The sequence below is a fragment of the Toxotes jaculatrix genome, chromosome 16 (genome assembly GCF_017976425.1).
Source record: "Toxotes jaculatrix isolate fToxJac2 chromosome 16, fToxJac2.pri, whole genome shotgun sequence".
Classification (NCBI taxonomy): Eukaryota; Metazoa; Chordata; class Actinopteri; family Toxotidae; genus Toxotes; species Toxotes jaculatrix.
In genome coordinates, this window is record NC_054409.1 from 22,998,534 (window position 1) to 23,016,225 (window position 17,692).

Genomic DNA, 17,692 nt, shown 5'->3' on the forward strand with positions numbered 1-17,692 from the left:
TTTATCACTATCAATTTGGCCTGACTCCGTGACATTAAAATACCACGTATAGATAACCTCTTGCTGGAGAATCGATCGTGGGCTGCTGCCGCCGGCCCGTCCAGCTCCGTCTCCCTGCGTTGCAGACCGGAGGATCAGATGGAGAGGGTCGCTTTAGTGGCACATCGCACCTGATACCAAGCAGGTCATCCGTGCTGCTGCTGCTGCTGAGCCCAGGGAGGCCTTATGCATTTTAATACCCCAGAACAGAGTCCGGGAGCCAGCGGTGTTCCTGAGAAGAGGGGGGCACCAAGGGGTCTGCTGGCAGCGGATTGAGGAACCGAATCATTTTACTAAAAATAGAGAAAGAGTTCAATGATCAGGCCTGGTTGTCATCACACTGTTCACTGTTATAGGCCAAAGTCTTTGTTTAGCTTTTAAACTCCCCACAGCCTGACTTATCACTTTGTCAGTTTAATAAAGTATAAAATTTATTAAACCCACCAGGAACCAAAAATGAAAAAACAAACAAACAAACAAAAAAAGACAAGAAAAAGACACAAAAAACACAAAAAATACTTTTTGCACTGTTATAGATTAAACTCCCAACAGTGTATAAGATACTTAAAGTTTGCTCCACTGCGACAAACTTCAACATTAAAATGCTGAGTACATGTTAATACAGCAGTAATTATAATCTAATTTTGTCTAATAATGTGACACTCACAGAGGCCTTTTACTTGCTTTAAGTACATTTTCCATGAGTAATATTTTTGTTTGTGATCAATATTTTTATCTTTAACTATTGTAATTCTGAAGTAAAAGATGTGAATATTTCATCTTTTCTTAATATTTTTTGTGTGTTACTTTTTCTGGCTGATTTTCTTTCTTTCTTTTAAATTCTATTTTACTGGTGTTAAAAAAAAAAAAAAAAACTTTCAACCATGTCTTACTGTTCCAGAGACAGTGGTCCTGAGCCTGGAGTATCCACAGCTGTTGGAGCTGCTTTCTGATGGAGTCTGTGGATTTTTCAGAGTAAGTGATTGTGTTTTTGATCGTTTTAAATTTCATTTTTCAGATCTGTGAGCCTCAGAGACGGATACCTGAAAACCTGAGCGAATAAAAGCAAAAACGATGTGCACAGCCAGAGGTTAGTGAGAGAATAGCTTTTCTTTTTGTCATTTGAGTGAACTGACCCTTTAAGGTGTGTGATAAAAGCTGCTGACACGGGTTCAGGAAATGCAGCCGAATAAACATCCAATAATAAAACACTTCTCTTTAGTCGTCATCACTGTCAGAGATGTTATTTCCCCAACTTTATTATAATTCAGAGGAAATCACATAAGGCTTCTGAGAGAGAGGAAAGACAGAAGGCTGGTGTGTGTGCGTGCGTGTGTGTGTGTGAGTGTGTGAGCGCGCTCTCATCTGCACCGTGTGAGTACCAGCTGATTTCCTCGCCTCCTCCCTCCTCTTCCTCTCGCCTCTCGCTAATTGACCGACGGTGTTCATACACACATTTCACACTAATTTCACATTTGCTATTCCAGCAGTGGCCGAGGCACGTCTCGAGGAATACATCTCGCCCTCACTACTGCAGAGCCCATCAACGACCCCCCCACCACCACCACCTCCACCTCCACCACCTCCCAGTTATAAATTAGCTGTTTTGTTTGATAATCAAATCTCTGTGAATCCGCCTTGTTCTCTCTCTCTCTCTCTCTCTCTCTCTCTCTCTCTCTCTCTCTCACACACACACACACACACACACACACACACACACACTCACTATTACGCACACACGCGCGCGCAGATGCTTTACGCTGTTTCTGATGGAGAAAATTGCCAAAGTGAATTGATATCTGATTTTTAGCATTATAACTGGCTGGCAAACACACACACACACACACACACACACGCACACACAGGCGCATGCATGCATATATAGGCAACAACACATATACACATGCACATGGAGACACACACCCACACACACACACACAGGCAAGGCAGCGCATTAGAAAACTCCAAAGTCATCCAGTTTGCTCTAATCATTACAATTAGTCGTGAATTATCACCGGACTCTGACAGACGTTCCTTGTAACTCTCTTTTATTTCCACCCCGCGCTAATCAGCGGCTCTCATTACAAACGCTGATTAAACTGCAAATTACCCAGCAGCGGCCCCGTCCGCGCCTACCAGAGCCTCGCTCAATATCAATTAAGTCTAGCAGCCCGTCTGTAGTCTCACGGCGCTTCCAAATGCTTGATAGTGCCACTTATTAGTTTGGAAAACTCGGAAAATACCAATAATCAACGGCCATGAAGCTGCAGGGAAAGAGCCCCGGGTTTTCCCACCACTCAGATGCAATCACACCAGTTTAGCCCGATATAGGATTTCTCTGCTGCTCCCACTCCTCCATCATGCTTCATTCATGTCTGCTGTGGGAAAGAGAGAAATACATATTGGACAAGCTCATATCTTTTGCGTTGCAGTGATAGTTTTTTGAAATAATGACTTGCATTAATGCATGGCAAATCTCAAATCTAACATCATTAGATCGTTCCGGCTGCACAGAGAAATGAACCGCTTTCTACCCTCTTATGTTAACCTATTTAGTCTTGGTATAATATAAATTAATAGCAACTCATTAAAATTATTAAAAGGGAATCCTCCTGCCTGCTTCCATAATAATAATTTTTAAAAAATGCCAGTGGCTCCTACACAACTGGTTGAAGAAGTATTCAGACCCACTATAAGTCAGAGTAAGTCAAGATAAAATTATTCCATTACAAGTAAAAGTACTGCATTGCAAACCTAAACAGAATTTAAGTTTTATTATCAGAAAATTTATATTTAAAATAAAAGGAGTCATCAGGCAGTAAAATGATTGCAGTCTGTGTCATTAGAGTAAAGTGTGCATTATTACTGGATTATTCTAACTGATGTATTAAAGCAGCATTTTAATGTTATAGATGACAGAGGTGGAGGTAATTTTAACTTCTGTCAACATATCGTTAGATGGTTTAATCCAATAATGGTTATGAGCATTTTACGAGCTTGTCACCGGTTTGTGTGCAAACTGTTAATCTGCAAAGTGGCTAAACTTAATGAGAGGATGGTTTTATTTTATTCAAAGTTACATTCCGTTTTAAGTGTGAGTTTATATCAAGTCTGTGTTACTACAGCGCAAGAATGTGACTTGGACAATAGTAAAAGCTGTAAAGTGGAGTAAACTCAAGCAAGCATCATGTCAAGTTGAATTTCACCTTGTTTGACATGGAAATTAATGGAAACTAACTGTTTCCTGGAAGGGCACTGGAAATCTGAAATCTGAAAACACACTTTATAAATCTGGTTATTTTAACCCAGCAGAAAAAAAATATCATATGTTTGGTTGGTTTCCCAATCCAGCACACCAGGTCAAATAATGTCTGGGTGGGTTTGTACACATTTGACCCATCTTTGGGTTCCACAAACAAACCCACGCTGGGTAACTTTCAGCCCAACATTTTTATTCAGCCACCTCATATTAAATTTATTGTGGATTGGATTTACTTTATTTCCTCCAGTATTACACAAACAGATGGAACATTTAATTAGGCTTTCTCTGTTTTCCAGGCTTTGATGGCGTCAGATGTTCTGGTGATGGAAAAGCAAAAGGAGATATTTGCTGAGATTTATCAAATATACAGTGTATATTTTTATTTTTTATTTTATTTTTTGTATTTTTTTGTTTAACCTCACCTCTGTCATTATCATGTTTTTCATGCTTAGACTATCACTAACACATTCAGACTGGATTTTCAGTGTGTCTTTCAATTTGACAATGACAACGTTTTGACAGTTGAAAAAACAAGACAACACAGGCCATCAGTCAACTCAATGGTGAGGATGTATTTAACACAAAGTTGTTTTTTTAATGAAGAGAATTTGGAATATGTACTATTTTGCATGTAACAAGAACGTGTTTCACTGCACGAGAAAAGGTGTAAATCCACCCTCTGTTATGCAGTTAACAACTGCTCTGCTCATCTGTCGTAGGTTTTGTTGTTATGATCCGCTGTGACGAACAGTTAAGACCTTTGAGATGTGTTTCTAACATATTGTGTATAATTAGTATTTTGTTGTTATGGAAAAGTTGTGTTTAAGCTCTTATATGTGCAGAAATTTACTTTAGTAACATAAACTTTTAATGGTATTGGCAGGATGAAGACTTGATTGTAAGAAAAAAAAAATTATATTTTGACACATGGAGCCTTGAAGAATACTATGAAATTGATTCTTTTTTCATAGATCACACAAATCAATATCAGATGCACAAAGATTCAAATGATATTGAATGTGCTGTCTTTGTAACACAGCTTTATAAACCATGTCAATTGTTTAGCTTAAGTGATATAGTGTGTGAATAAAGAAATAGGTTTATTCTGAGTCTTTTAAAACCTTAACTTACACAGTATCACATATTTGCCTGTATATAGAGTTTGATGTTTGTTGAAACTTAATGTTAAAAGCCAAACTAATGCAAAAATAAATGAATACACTGACCTACAAATAGATCTATGTTACATTTAGATATTACAGTGAAGAAGATATACACCAAACTAGCAGATTAAACTTTAAGATAACCTGTAATAATAATTATCTCAGGTATAAGTACGCTGCAAAAAGTAGATATTTCATTTTTGGGTTCTGCTGAATGACTAAGCTCTCAGTTTGTAAAACTGACTTTAGATTAGATTAAAAAATATTTAGAGTAAAATACCAGTGGATACCTGAGGTGATCCAAGGTGGGCATTGCTGCCACTCTACAGTAAAGGGTTATTGTTTAATTGACCGTTATTACAGATAACACACTACTTATTGTTTTTTTATCTTTTCGACTGAGATTTTTTTTTGCACTCTATACATGCAATGGTGGAATGTAACTAAGTACATGAGGAACTTGTACTTGAGTATTTCTGATTTATGTTACTTCATATTTCTAATTTCTACATTTTAATCCAAAACTGTTTTGCATTGTAGTATTTATGCCTTTACATATACTGGTATAGATGTAATTGCAGGACGAATATAATTAAATGGAGCGAAAAGGATCAGATGAGCTCAGGCCAAAAAGAGTTTTCCCAGTGAACCTGTCATTCTGATCCAAACGCTCGATAATCTACTCCACAGGATCGATTTATCTGCGAGCAGCTCGTCATCACTGGCTTCCACCTGCTCAGCGTTCACTCATTCACCGGCTACACGTTACAACTGAGAAATAACACACCTTCTGCGGCCATGGCAGATCCAAGAATACGGCAAATCAAGATTAAAACTGGCATCGTTAAACGGTAAGGCTGGTTTTTCTTTCCAGTTACTGTTGTTTGAGCATGTAGAGGAAGCTGCTTACGTTTAGCTAACGGATAGCGGGCTAATTAGCTTAGCCGGGCTCATCGGCGGGCGTGGTATGAAACCACGCCGCGCATTGGAGAGACATTGTCTCAGAGGGTCTAACTTTACTCCGGCGCCTTATCGTGGCCTGTGGCCAGTGACGATGTTGCTAAGCAGTGTTCTTTTGTTTGCAATAGCTACACGACATTGTTGTTTGACGGTAACCAGATAAAGTTTCGGGTGTGGTAATGGAAGCGCATTGTACTCTTAAAGACAGCGTAAATGAATAAATAACTAATGGGTGAAGTGTGTCTGGTAACGTTAGCTAACGCTAGTTCAGTCATGCTAGCTGCTAGCTGGCTAGCTAGCGAACACAGCTACAACAAGTTCCATTTTTTAGCTCGTCTGTGAGATAACGCCTGCTGCATCATTGCTATTTACTGTCACATACGCACATGGAAGAGGCCCCTCGTAACTAGGTTCTCGTGTATTTTTTTATGATTTTATATTGGTTGAAGTGGATGTAAACACAAATTCAACAATCGCTAGCTACAGAGACGCTCCCACTGAAAACTGACATATCTTGGCTAACGTTAGGCACAGCGCTGTTTTTGAGACAGCCCTGTCTGGTTGTTTTTATGCTTTTGTCTCCATTTATCAAGTTTTTTCCCCAACCCAGTCTGAACTGATGGTGGACATTTGTAGTGCTGATGTTGGGAATATCTGCTCAGTCATGACACAACAACAGGGGTTATACCCTATGAAATGCTAGTTATGGCCTGACCAGTTACAGCCAGTGAGGACAGAGCAGTGAAAATTCTTCAGGCATTTAAAGTAAAGTGAGGATGCTTTAATAATAATCCAGTGATTTGCACCACTTCTCCTTGGTACACCTGCACACAGCTTTTCAGGCACTTGGCAGAAGAATAAAATGTCTATTTAATTTATTTGTAGTAACCAAACTGTATATTATGAGCTCATTTCACAGATATTTGTGACTACTCCTCTTGACTATTTTTTTGTATGAGAGAGTATCACATCTATGCCAGGCTTATCAGTGCTGTAAAGACAGGCTATCTAAAAATAAACACTAAACACTTCTGAAGTCTTTGCTTTGTTGCATCTGCTGTGAGGCAAACAAGTCCGCTCTTTCTGAAGGTTTGTTATATTGTGTTAAAAATATCTTATTCTCCAATTTGTACTCTCAAGGCAGACAGACAGTTTATGCATTTGCATTGTTTGATTCAGTCTGTGCAAATTAAAGTGGCAGATCTCACTTGGTAGGGTGAAATTAAAGGACTACAGTGATGTGTGGGAATTTGGGCTATTAACTTACAGCGACAAAGACATAATACAACACTGGTTCTTAATGCCAGTCGTGGATTTTCATTTAAACAGTGTTCAATATAAATACTGTATAGGTTTTGGCAGATGTCAATGGAATTCATAACACTGGAAATGAATATAAGAGGCGTGTCAGTGTTTGTAAAAGGAGTAGTCCAACAGTGAATGGACATAATTATAGAGAAAAATGTGACTTTATTGTGCATCAGTGTGTAAATAATCTGAGTGTCATCTGTTCGTAACTAAGCAAAGAGCTGATCATGTGATCTCATACTTGAGCAATTCTCATGTCACCCAGCAAAGCTAATACTGCAGATATGTTGTGCTTTTTTTAAATCAGTGCTTTCAAATTGAGTTTTCAACAATGCTCATTCAGAATTGATAGAATTTTTCACTTAAGTTTGTGCTGAGACATTCTCAGGCCTACACAGTTTAATATTTAGTGTAAATTTGCTTTTGGTCTCTCTGAACAGAAAAATCGTGCACAGTATTTTTAGTCCTGTATGTAACCCCAGCTTAGTTAACTTTTCTACCTGAAGCTAGAAATGATTTCCAGCTGATGATGGATACTGCTCTTAAATTTACTGTCTCAATTTTTGTCTTTTGGCAAAATGGGAAAAATGGACTGTCACAGTGCAAAGGAATGATAAATAGATCATCCAAACCTGTACCCTAAAAAAAATTCAGTTTGCTTTGTACATTACATCTGAGGGATCTGATATGCTACTAAACAGGCCTTTAGATGTTGAACCTTTTGAGCTCAGCATCCAGTTTAAGCCAGTCTATTAATAGAGCTGACATCTATTCTGAGCTAACATCTGAATTTGTACAATGGGCAGATTTACCATGCTGGAGCAGAAAATATTGTTGGTGTTGTCAGTGTGGTGAGGTGATGTGCTCAGTGTAGTGGTCTGAGGTGGATCTCTCGTCGATCAGGCAGACCTCTAATTCCCTCCTGTCGATGGCGTTTGTGTAATGTGTTATCGATTGTGTTTTGATGAGGGTCAGATTACTAACAGGCTCCCTGAGGTGGTAATGATGGAGGCTGGATTTCCCATAGAGGATAATGTCACACAGGGTCCAATATAGGAAAAACAAACAGTGCAGTAGTACCAGTAGTGCACTTCATCAACCAGCCCTGTCCCCGACTGCTGTACTGATGTTTTTAAGTGTACTATTTCAACACAACGCAAGAGATATTGCATCTCACTCCCTTCTAGGCCAAAAGTACTTCCATGACATGGACCCTTAATCAAGCTGTTAGGTTTAAATGTACAGACTGTCATTGCTTTCTGTCTCTTCATAATCTTGTGTCCCTCCCATTCAGTCTCTTTCTCCCATGTCTCCTTTTTCTCTCTCCTCGTGCCTTCCTCAGTTCCTCCTCCCTTTTATATATTGGAGTTTAGAGAAAACCTGCCTGCTCTTTTAGCCAGGCCTATTTCCAGTGGCTTTTGCACATTCCAGTCAGTGCCTTTCTGCCCTAGCGAGGCGGATGCCCTTAATAAAATGACAACAGTAATTTGCCTTTGTCATTCCGGTCCCAGCACAGACTACATCGTGGCTCAAAAATACAGTGCTAGAGGAGGCGGCCGAATGTGTGTGTGTGTGTGTGTGTGTGTGTGTGTGTCGGCTGACTCTAATTCCCTTTTTTTCTATTTTCCACAGAGCTGCCTTTTCCATTAAGCCTGAGGTGGCAGGTCTATTTAAAACCAGCCACGACCCCACCCCTCATTCACACAGGCGCTCCAAGTCTGGGAGAAATAAGAAATTAACATCAGGACTGGAAGGGGAGGAATGGACATTTTGTTATTAGACTGTCCTTCAGTTTTATTCAAATTATTCCAGCCTTCCTTCCTCCATCTTTCTCCCTCTCTTTGCCACCTTCTTTTACTCTAAACAGGTGACATCACTCATTCTGCATCAAGCCGGCGAGTGGAAGGCAGGAGCTGCTGTTGCATATGGTGCCTGTTTAAAAGCTTCTTGATGGAACTGTATTAGAATGGGTGGTAATTGATGTAAAATATGACAGAGTGCTGTTGGCTTCCTTGGCTAAGCAAGGAGCGGTGCAACACGGAGGGAAGGGTCTCCAGTAATGTGACTGATTAATGAAGGATCACTCACTTACGCACACGCAGCTGATTTTATGAAAAATGAAATTTGTGTTGTCATTCCGACGAGCAGGCACAGCCCGGAAAAAGACTATTAGTTAGGAATCATTATCAATAGCGATATTTTCAAACTCCATTATGCCAATCAGGGTCGGAATCTGTTTAATAGATTTTGTTCCATTTGGCCCGTAATTGATAAATAATCAAAATTTATCAATGTACTCAGGCCCATTTTCACTAACAATCAAGGAAAAGAGGCCCATTTACCACCTGACTTGGTCCAAATTAGGGACTAAATTGATGATCAATTAATCTCTAAAAAGGAGTAGTAGTAGTTGTGTGTGTGTGTGTGTGTGTTGGATAGAGGTGGATAAGGGAGTCAGCTCAGCATTGTGATAAGGATGCGAGCTGAAAGGCATGATAAAGTTAACAAGGACAGTAAAAGGTTTTGTGTTCGTCCGGCTGCTGCATGTTTACTCAGCACTGAGAGAGCAGAGAAACTGTAGTGAATGGAGAAATTCTGCAGTTCAGCTATATGAAAAGTGTACTGGTACCAATAAATTAATTCAGAATTTAGTTTGTTTCACAGAAGGGATGATCACTGATTGAACTCATTCAGTTAAACTAATCCTCGTTAGTATTGTGAGTTGTCGTATTTTTGAATTGTGTTGCTTTAGGAAGAAGAAGATCTTAAATTTAATCCGCAAGAGTCAGAGGCAACTAAAAGTCACTGAACTAAGGGGAAATATGACAAGTATATATTTCAGAATTATCATCTTATAGTTGATAATCATGTTCATTATTGTTGGAGGAATGTGACAACTCTCTTGAATATGACTGAAAAATGAAAAATGGCAAACGTGATGTGGTCGCAGCTTCTCACATCTCCAGCTGTTCCAGCTGTTCTTGTCTGTTTTTATGTGACTGTAAACTGAATCAGTTTGAAGATATCATCCTGGGATTCTCGGAAACTGTCATTGCTATTTTATTATTATTTTGAAGACCAAACAATTAAATGATGAATCAAATCAATGCAGTAACTTATTTTACTGATAGAGAAATAATTATCACTTGCAGCCCTAGAGTAGATGAAAACTAATTTACTGTGTAATTGAGTAGATCCTTTTGATGTAATTAGTCTAAGAAAAGTTTTATTTGCCAAAGTGTAAAAAATGTGGAGTGTACCAAAGTAAAACATGTTGTACAACTCTTCAGGAGTTCACCCTGCCATCTTACCTTCATCAGGGTTGTTATTTTGGATAAATCGCTTGTGCTAATGTAGAATAACCATCTGGTTCATGTTCTGAAATCTATCTAGCAATATGTCCAGTCTCTCAGCCCAGTACCATTATTGTCCATTGCTGGTACCTGTCCACCAAGAAGTCTTGGTTGGTTTTACATCATGGTATAAATAATTATAAGCTGAATTTCATATCAAAGCGTGATTTGAGGCTGCTCTCCTCCTGGATAGCAGTATGCTGTGAGGCCCTGCAGCAGTGAGGAGGAATGATGTGTTCGCTGGTTGTTATTGAGGTGTGTATCTTTCCATCCTGCGGGAGATGATCTCACTGTGTCCCCCCTCAGTCAGAGGAGCGTTGGGGAGAATGAGGATAGATGGCCTTGTCTGTAAAAGGTGACCATCACAGCCCGCCTTTTCACGGTTCGGCCTGTATCATCTGTCCGGGAGGCTGCGCATTTGTGTTTCATGTTTGATGGAACAACAGCCGTGTCACTACCTTTAACTATGAACTGCGTTTTCCTCTCTTCCTGTTCTCTGCAGGCTGGCGAAAGAGGAGATTGCGTACATCACTGAGGCAAAGCAGCAGGAGGAGAAGATTGAGCGGCTGAAAGCAGAGGCGGGAGATGATTATGTCATCAAGAAACAGGTACGCGGGTCCTGTGTTTCTCTACAACAGTTACGTGTCTTAATTTGAAAACTTTGCATTATCCGTTTGTCGCCAACTGTTGTGATCCTCTGGTGAAGTGAAGGGGTTTTTTGTTCTCCTGTAGTTAGGAAGTGAATTGTATCTCGGTGACTTGAGTGGCCCCTCGTTCGTGTAATGAGGTCAGTCCACAGTGATAATGAAGGATTAGGTTTTGAGAGGAAAACCATTAGTGATTTCGTAATTTGCTTGATGCAGATGTAATTATATCATGTTACTTTAGAGGAGTTTGATAATTACTGACACATGCTGGTAATTTAGTGTCCCTAACAGATCACTGGCCCATATCCTGCTCTCCATTCTCTCTCTCTCTCTCTGTGCCTGCAGCCCTCCATCATTCGCCTGTGCTCTGGAGAAGCAGAACAGCGTGTGAGAATTTGTATGGTAGATCAGTTGTTAGCTTGCTCGGCGTCTCAGTAGCATCTTAAACACTAACTTAATCTGTATGTGGTGACTTATGTGCCTTTTTTTAACTTTAGTATTATTTTTTTTTTACAACATTTTAAATTTAACAGAAACTAAAATATAAAATGAAAAAGACTGTAGTTAGAGAACAGATCTTAATGACTTTGGTAATCCCGGGTTTTTAACCCTGTCGCCAGGTTGACATTCGTAGTTTTGGGTGAAATTCGTAGTTTCATCCCATCGTTAGCTGAAAATCTCTGTCCACTACTTCATAGACCCGCAAATCTAAGCGTGCTAACGTTAGCAGTTCTCTCAAAGCACCTCTGTGCCCCAGTAAAGATTCACAGGAGCGCTAACATGGACTGAGTCTGGTTCAGCCATGTCTTTATTTATATTACAGTTGGCAGTGTCGATGAAAATGTCCAGAATAAGGTGTTTTCTCTGAAGCCAGTGGGCAGACATTACATGTACATAAACATTTTAGACATATCTCCAAAGAGAAAGAAACAAAACATGAATGCTGAAACCCAGGATCGCTGAAATTAAATGTCCCACCGTGTCCCCCCCCCCAAAACAAGCTGAGTTTATGGACAGTAACAAACTGTGTGGCCATGGTCCACCGGTACTGATCCACACTTCCTCCAGGAGAAGTTCTGGGTCGCAGTTAATTTGGATTTGACTTCTACAGGTTTCAGGCAGGGGCTGCTGTGCAGACTCCACGTCTGATTAAGTCTGCTGGTACCATTAAAATTCTGCGTGTGTTTTGTTTTGTTTGTTCATTCACAGAGCGGCGCTCAGGCTGAGCAGCAGGCTTGGCTGGTGTTAAATGGGGAGATTGGGAGGCCAGATGGATTATGGTTGGAGATGAGAGGTCTGAGGCAGGATGGATTAGAGGTTTTTATTTTAATGGAATCAATACGCTGTAAGTGTCATCTTCATCCAGCGCTGATGGGATCATTCCACTGCGCTGGGAGGGCACCGCGACTTTTCTCTGTTTCAACACTCCTCCGCTTAGTCTGGCTCACCTTGTCACATCTACATGGCAACCAGCTCGACTAGTTGTCTGCCGTCTTTCAGTATGTCAGTTAGTCTGCCAGCCTGCCCGCGCATGAGTTCATCCGAGCGCCTGTTAGTGTGCACAGCCGTGTAATGTACACGCGTGCGGCTGAGTCCATGTTTTGACTTTCCAGCTCGACAGAGGTCCAGGTGAGGAAGCATCTGTCATGAGTGAGTGTGTCTGACAGCGTTAGCCAACTCTTCTCTGCTCTTTAGGGTGCCAGCTGGGGGAATTCCACATTAGCCGTGACTGTGAAAGTTCCCCAGGCTATAACACAGTTTCACTCCAGGCGTAGTAATACCTCTTTACGCCGGATCACCGTGCCCTCGGCTCAGGGTTTCTTCATTCATTCAGGTGTGCAGTCAGATCGCGGTGGTCCCCTGCTGCCCAGCTCCCTGCCCGATCGATAACTCAATAACATTTTTCATAACGGCGGCGTGTTGGGAGATGTTCACCACAGCAGAGTGTGTGTGGGACGCCCTGCGACTCATTGTCAGGAACAAGGCCACAGCGAATGAATATTCCTGTATCTAGCTGTTTAAATTAAGGCTCCAAACTTTGAAAATACGTGTTCAGTAATGTGTTGATTTTTTTGTGAGGACAGATAATGAAAAATGCATTCTGATTAATAAAGACGGGGATGTGTGGTTTCAGATGGAGGTGTTGCAGGAGTCCAGAATGATGATCCCAGACTGCCACCGCCGCCTGGCCGTAGCACACGCAGATCTGCTTCAGTTACTAGTAAGTAACTCAGTGAGTCACCGTTAAATGGAAGCGTAAAAAAATATTTTTCATCTCACAACAGGACAAAACCGTATTGATGAAACTCTCCATCTATTTCTGTTGTTGCTATTACTGTTGCTAATTTCTGGCCCTGCTGAAAAACTGCATGGTGTAATCGTATTAAAGGCACGTGGTAACAAAAGCAACTGTTTTTCCATAAATGTGCCCTGAACTTCAGCTTGTGTTGAACACAGAGTGGTTTGCTCTTTGCCATCAAGCGGTTTATCCTTTATCCTTTATTCCTCCACATCTGAATGGTTAAATTTATAAATGCTTGTGCTTTGATTTTGGAGATTTGAGATAGAAAAAGAAAGAGAAGTAAATACATTTTTTTCTAAGTAAAGATGTATTAGCGGGTTTCAGCCACTAGGGGCAGGAAACCATCAAACAAAGCTGACATACCACTGTCTTTTAAAGTAAAGCATTGACGTTTTATAGATCCACACAAAAAGATCCAACATTAGAATTAATGTGGAGCGACACTTCTGGACACCTGGCAGGTCTTAGTTCACCTGCCAGGTGTTGGACTTTGTTCACTAACTTTGTCTGCGTTTGTCTACGTTTCCTGTCGGGCCATGATGGGAGCACTGAGACTGAACTGTGCATTAAAACCAAAACAATGAGCAGAAAGAGGCTAAACTTAGAGCTGGATGTTAGGCAGAGAGAGCTAGCCTGCAGTCAAGCTAACCCTGTACTGCTAAGTTAAATATGCTTTTACATTCACAGTTACACAGTAAAGTTGAAGATGTGTGGATTTATTCTTAAGAACCTGTTGTACTTCCTCGTTTCAGGTACAGGAGACAGCAGTGTTTTCTAAAATGGCAATAAAACAAAACTCTGTGTGTGTGTGTGTGTGTGTGTGTGTGTGTGTGTGTGTGTGTGTGTGTGTGTGTGTGTGTGTGTGTGTGTGTGTGTTGTGTTTGTGTCTTTCCAGGAAACAGAAGAGGATTTGGCCGAATCAGAGGAGTACAAAGAGGCCAGGAACGTATTGGACTCAGTGAAGCTTGAAGGATGATTTCTGATCCGTTTCTGTTCTCACTGTGAGATTCACTTGCTTAAATGTCCATTCCTTTCTTCAGGCCTTGTTTGGAACCATGCAGGCAAACTGAATCCATTCAAAGTCTCTGTTCTTGATGTAATGATTTCTACTGTTTACTGTTAACGTGCCACCACATTTGATCATCCTCCTTCCGTGTGTAAGAATCCCACAAGAATCCCACCATAAACTTTCAGTTTATTACAGTAGAGGAGTGGAGGGTTTTTCTTAGTGTTTTTTTTTTATTGATGCACAGCCTGGATTTTATAGACATGATTAAATACTCACATTTGACTTTTATTTTTTATTCTGTAATGATTTTTGATGATGTGGATCCACTGCAGGTCACACCTGAAGCTCCGGTGTTTTAGGAAGTTTTAGAATTAACTTTGCTTTTGTTTTCTATGGATCTGAAGCTTGCAGCACCTTAATTGGCTCTAACCGTTGATGAGGATGTATCCCAGAATACTAACAAGAGCTGCACTTAACGATTATTAGCACAATCAATTAATATGTCCATTATTCTTTTGATTAAATGATTAATTTTGTCTCTAAAATGCAGAAAATAGTTTAAAAAAATACCCATCACAGGTTTCAAACAGTCCAAAAAACCCAAAGATTTTCAGCTCACTCTGTCAAAAGCGGGAAATTATCACATTTGAGGAATTTGTGGCATTTTTTTTTTTTGCTTAAAACGCTACATCGATCGATGTTTTTCTTATCGAATAATCGATTGATCAGCTAATCATTTCAACACGAACACTAACTGATGGATTTATGCGCACGGTGCATTGGCCTGCTGATATTCCTGTTAACAGCAAAGACTGGAGCACTTTGGGCAACCCTGACAGTCAAATGACAAATGTTGGTTATGGCCATGAATGAGAGAACGGGCCTGTCTGACGGCAGCGGTTACATCTATTATCCAAACGGCCTAAAATAACGACACCTTGTATTAAGGCGGAGAGAGTCCTTCCTAAATAGTCATACTAATAAATGAACTCAATTGCCAGACAAATTAAGGTTACATTTGACTTGATCCTTATTTTACAGATTTCGATAATTATTGGGATCACCCCAAAGTCTCATTACCGCCCTAATGAGGCGCTGCTACTCCGTGACATCTACCCCGCTCCATCTCGTTAAGGAAATCGCTCTTCAATGCTGATTATTTTATTTGGAGGTATAATTATATTTCTTTCGGATAAATCACGGCCTAATCGAGTCCGTACAGAGGGCAGCGGTGCTAATTGAGGCATGAGATGCGGCGGCGGGGTGCTACACCTGGGTTTATGTGACCGGAGGACCCGTGCAGGCTGCTGACTGCTCTGTGAACATGCAGCGGCTGGATGAGAAGCATCCACATCCTGAACTGTAAATATACTCTGTTACATTCAGTACTCTACATTCACAATGTTGTTTAAGTGAAAGGATGTATTGTTAGCAAAATGTAGGCACATAATATCTAAAGTGAAAGTCATTAGGCAGCAGAATGGGCCCTCTGAGAGTTAATGTGTGCATCATATGATTGAATTTAATGACTAATACATTAATGTGAAAGCAGGGTTTCAGTGGATATTGTAGCTGGTGGTGCTGGAGCTAATTTAACTAGTTTGCAGTAGTAGTTTAATTTAAACTCATAATGCAGTAACTGTAGCTGTCAGACGAATGTAGTGGAGTGAAGATGTGTACAGTACTGTCTCTGAGATGTAGTGGAGTTACTCAGAGTACAAATACTGAGGCAGTTACTCATCCTGTAATCTGCATTTCATTTCTGAAAACTGTTTCGACCTCTTTCCCTCTTAAATCCACCTGGTTTATCTGCTGTAAATGATCAGGGAAACCAACTGTTGGCCTCCTACAATTAGCCCTAAATGAACAGATTGGCCTGTATATAACCCGAGAGCAATGGTGTGTTATTCATCTGTGGAAAGTGAGGAAGGAAAGTACATCTACTCAGATACTGCGCTTAGTACTCAGCAGGGAATATAACACCTGTTACTCCATTACATTTATCTGACAGTGTTAATCTGTAATTATTTGTGAGCATATAAAATACAGTGCTGTCATACATTGAATTAGCTCTTTAGCAGCCAGCTTCAATATTAAAATGCTTAATTTTAATATGTAAGTGATGATAACCCAGTGGTATAATTCATATTCAATGTAACGCTGGCAGTGGCCGTTTTCACTGCACACTGAGTATTTTTGCTTCTGTGCGTTTGGCTCATGATGATCTGCGTAATGTTATTTACTTTGGTTTAATTTTGACCCGGAAGCATTTTAAAACTTTTACTGCAGGATGTGAATACCACCTCCGCCTGGTGGGAGCGGCACAGCGCGCCGCTGAAGTGGCGCAGATTTGCTGCCGCTGCCACTAAACTTTGTCCGCGTCAGAGTTTTTGCCGCAGAGCAGACCGCTGCGGCTGCGGCTGCCGCTCCTCTCCTGTCGCCACACGGTAGCTTACTGCTCCTAATCGCCCCCCAGACTGTCGCCAAATCAGCCGCATGAAACAGGAATCTCATTTGTTAAACCTGAGGCTTGTGCGGATGGAAGATCGATTGTTTTTCTCCTCAGAAATCTCTAATTGAGTGAATACAGACTGCAAAGGCGGATCAGAGAGAGGAAGGGGGAAAAAAATCACGGGGACCCAGTGGTTTGGAGAGGCCGTACTGTCACCGGGAGGTCACAGGTTCAAGTCCCGCCCGCCGCCAACTGTGCGTCCTCCTGTAACAATCACACGCGTGGATCTGAGGTAAAACGCAACGGCCTCACAGACACTGATGCCCCAATACATTATTTACAGTAGCATTACAGTTTAGTTTAGTTTTATTAAAAGTCACTCATCTCCACGGCGCGTGAAAATATCTACTTTCCACTCAGATGCGCAGCATTAACCCGCGCGGGGCGAATTTGTTTGTCTATTTTTATTTATATCGTGCGTAAGATTGATGTGAGCACGAGGAGAGATGTGGCAAACTGTGCCTCGGTCCTTGTTTGCCCTAATTACAGCCTGATCAGCTCAGCAAAACCAAGAGCCCCTGCACACACACACACACACACTCTGAATCTATTGACACTATTAAGTGAAAAGATGCCTTTGAATTAGTTGAACTAAATGCGTTGCATGCACGAGGAATAACAGCTTCCAGGGAGGATGATTTATCAAACAGCGAAACTGCTTCATATAAAGAAACGTATAATAATAAAATTAATAATAATAATAACTTGCGCGTTAGGTGGCCCCTGCATTCAGTACATTTGTTTTTTTTTTCGTTTTATTATAAAGCATGAAAATGAAATCTTGCAAGATTCAGTTCAGCCAACAGAAACTAAAGCAGTTAAATTGTTTTACGTGCAGCCAATTCTGTCTGAAACCAAACAAAAAACATTTATTTTGGAAAAGAAAAACAACAATTATTATCCACCAAAAAAAATAAACTGCTGTCTCTTTTCGGCTCGAAAATAAAGAACATCATCTTAAGAATATCACAGAAAGTCTTATAATTTTTTGTCGCTTTTAGCTCCATGTTTGGCACAAATGTGTCGCGCTGTCTGACATCCTGTGATCCCCTCTCTGTCGCTGTTTGGGTTAAATATGACCTGCTGCTTCCAGAGGAGTCGTTCACTTCTGTTTGTACAGCTATAAAAGCGCGGAGA

At 40.7% G+C, this 17,692-nt stretch overlaps 1 protein-coding gene across 1 annotated transcript; it reads left to right on the forward strand.

The window, feature by feature from the left end:
• Nucleotides 1–5,169: 5,169 nt before the first annotated feature.
• On the forward strand, nt 5,170–14,237 carry tbca (tubulin cofactor a). The gene is made up of 4 exons (XM_041059823.1): nt 5,170–5,315; nt 10,588–10,693; nt 12,867–12,953; nt 13,930–14,237. Exons 1-4 carry the CDS (start codon nt 5,263–5,265, stop codon nt 14,008–14,010), a joined length of 327 nt encoding a protein of 108 aa, XP_040915757.1. The 5' UTR covers nt 5,170–5,262; the 3' UTR covers nt 14,011–14,237.
• The last annotated feature ends 3,455 nt before the right edge of the window (nt 14,238–17,692 follow it).

Coding starts and splice junctions, on each gene's coding strand:
- tbca (XM_041059823.1), top strand. CDS start 5,263: ATGGCAGATCCAAGAATACGGCAAATCAAGATTAAAACTGGCATCGTT. Junction 5,316..10,587: donor AAAACTGGCATCGTTAAACG/GTAAGGCTGGTT, acceptor TGTTCTCTGCAG/GCTGGCGAAAGAGGAGATTG. Junction 10,694..12,866: donor ATTATGTCATCAAGAAACAG/GTACGCGGGTCC, acceptor GTGTGGTTTCAG/ATGGAGGTGTTGCAGGAGTC.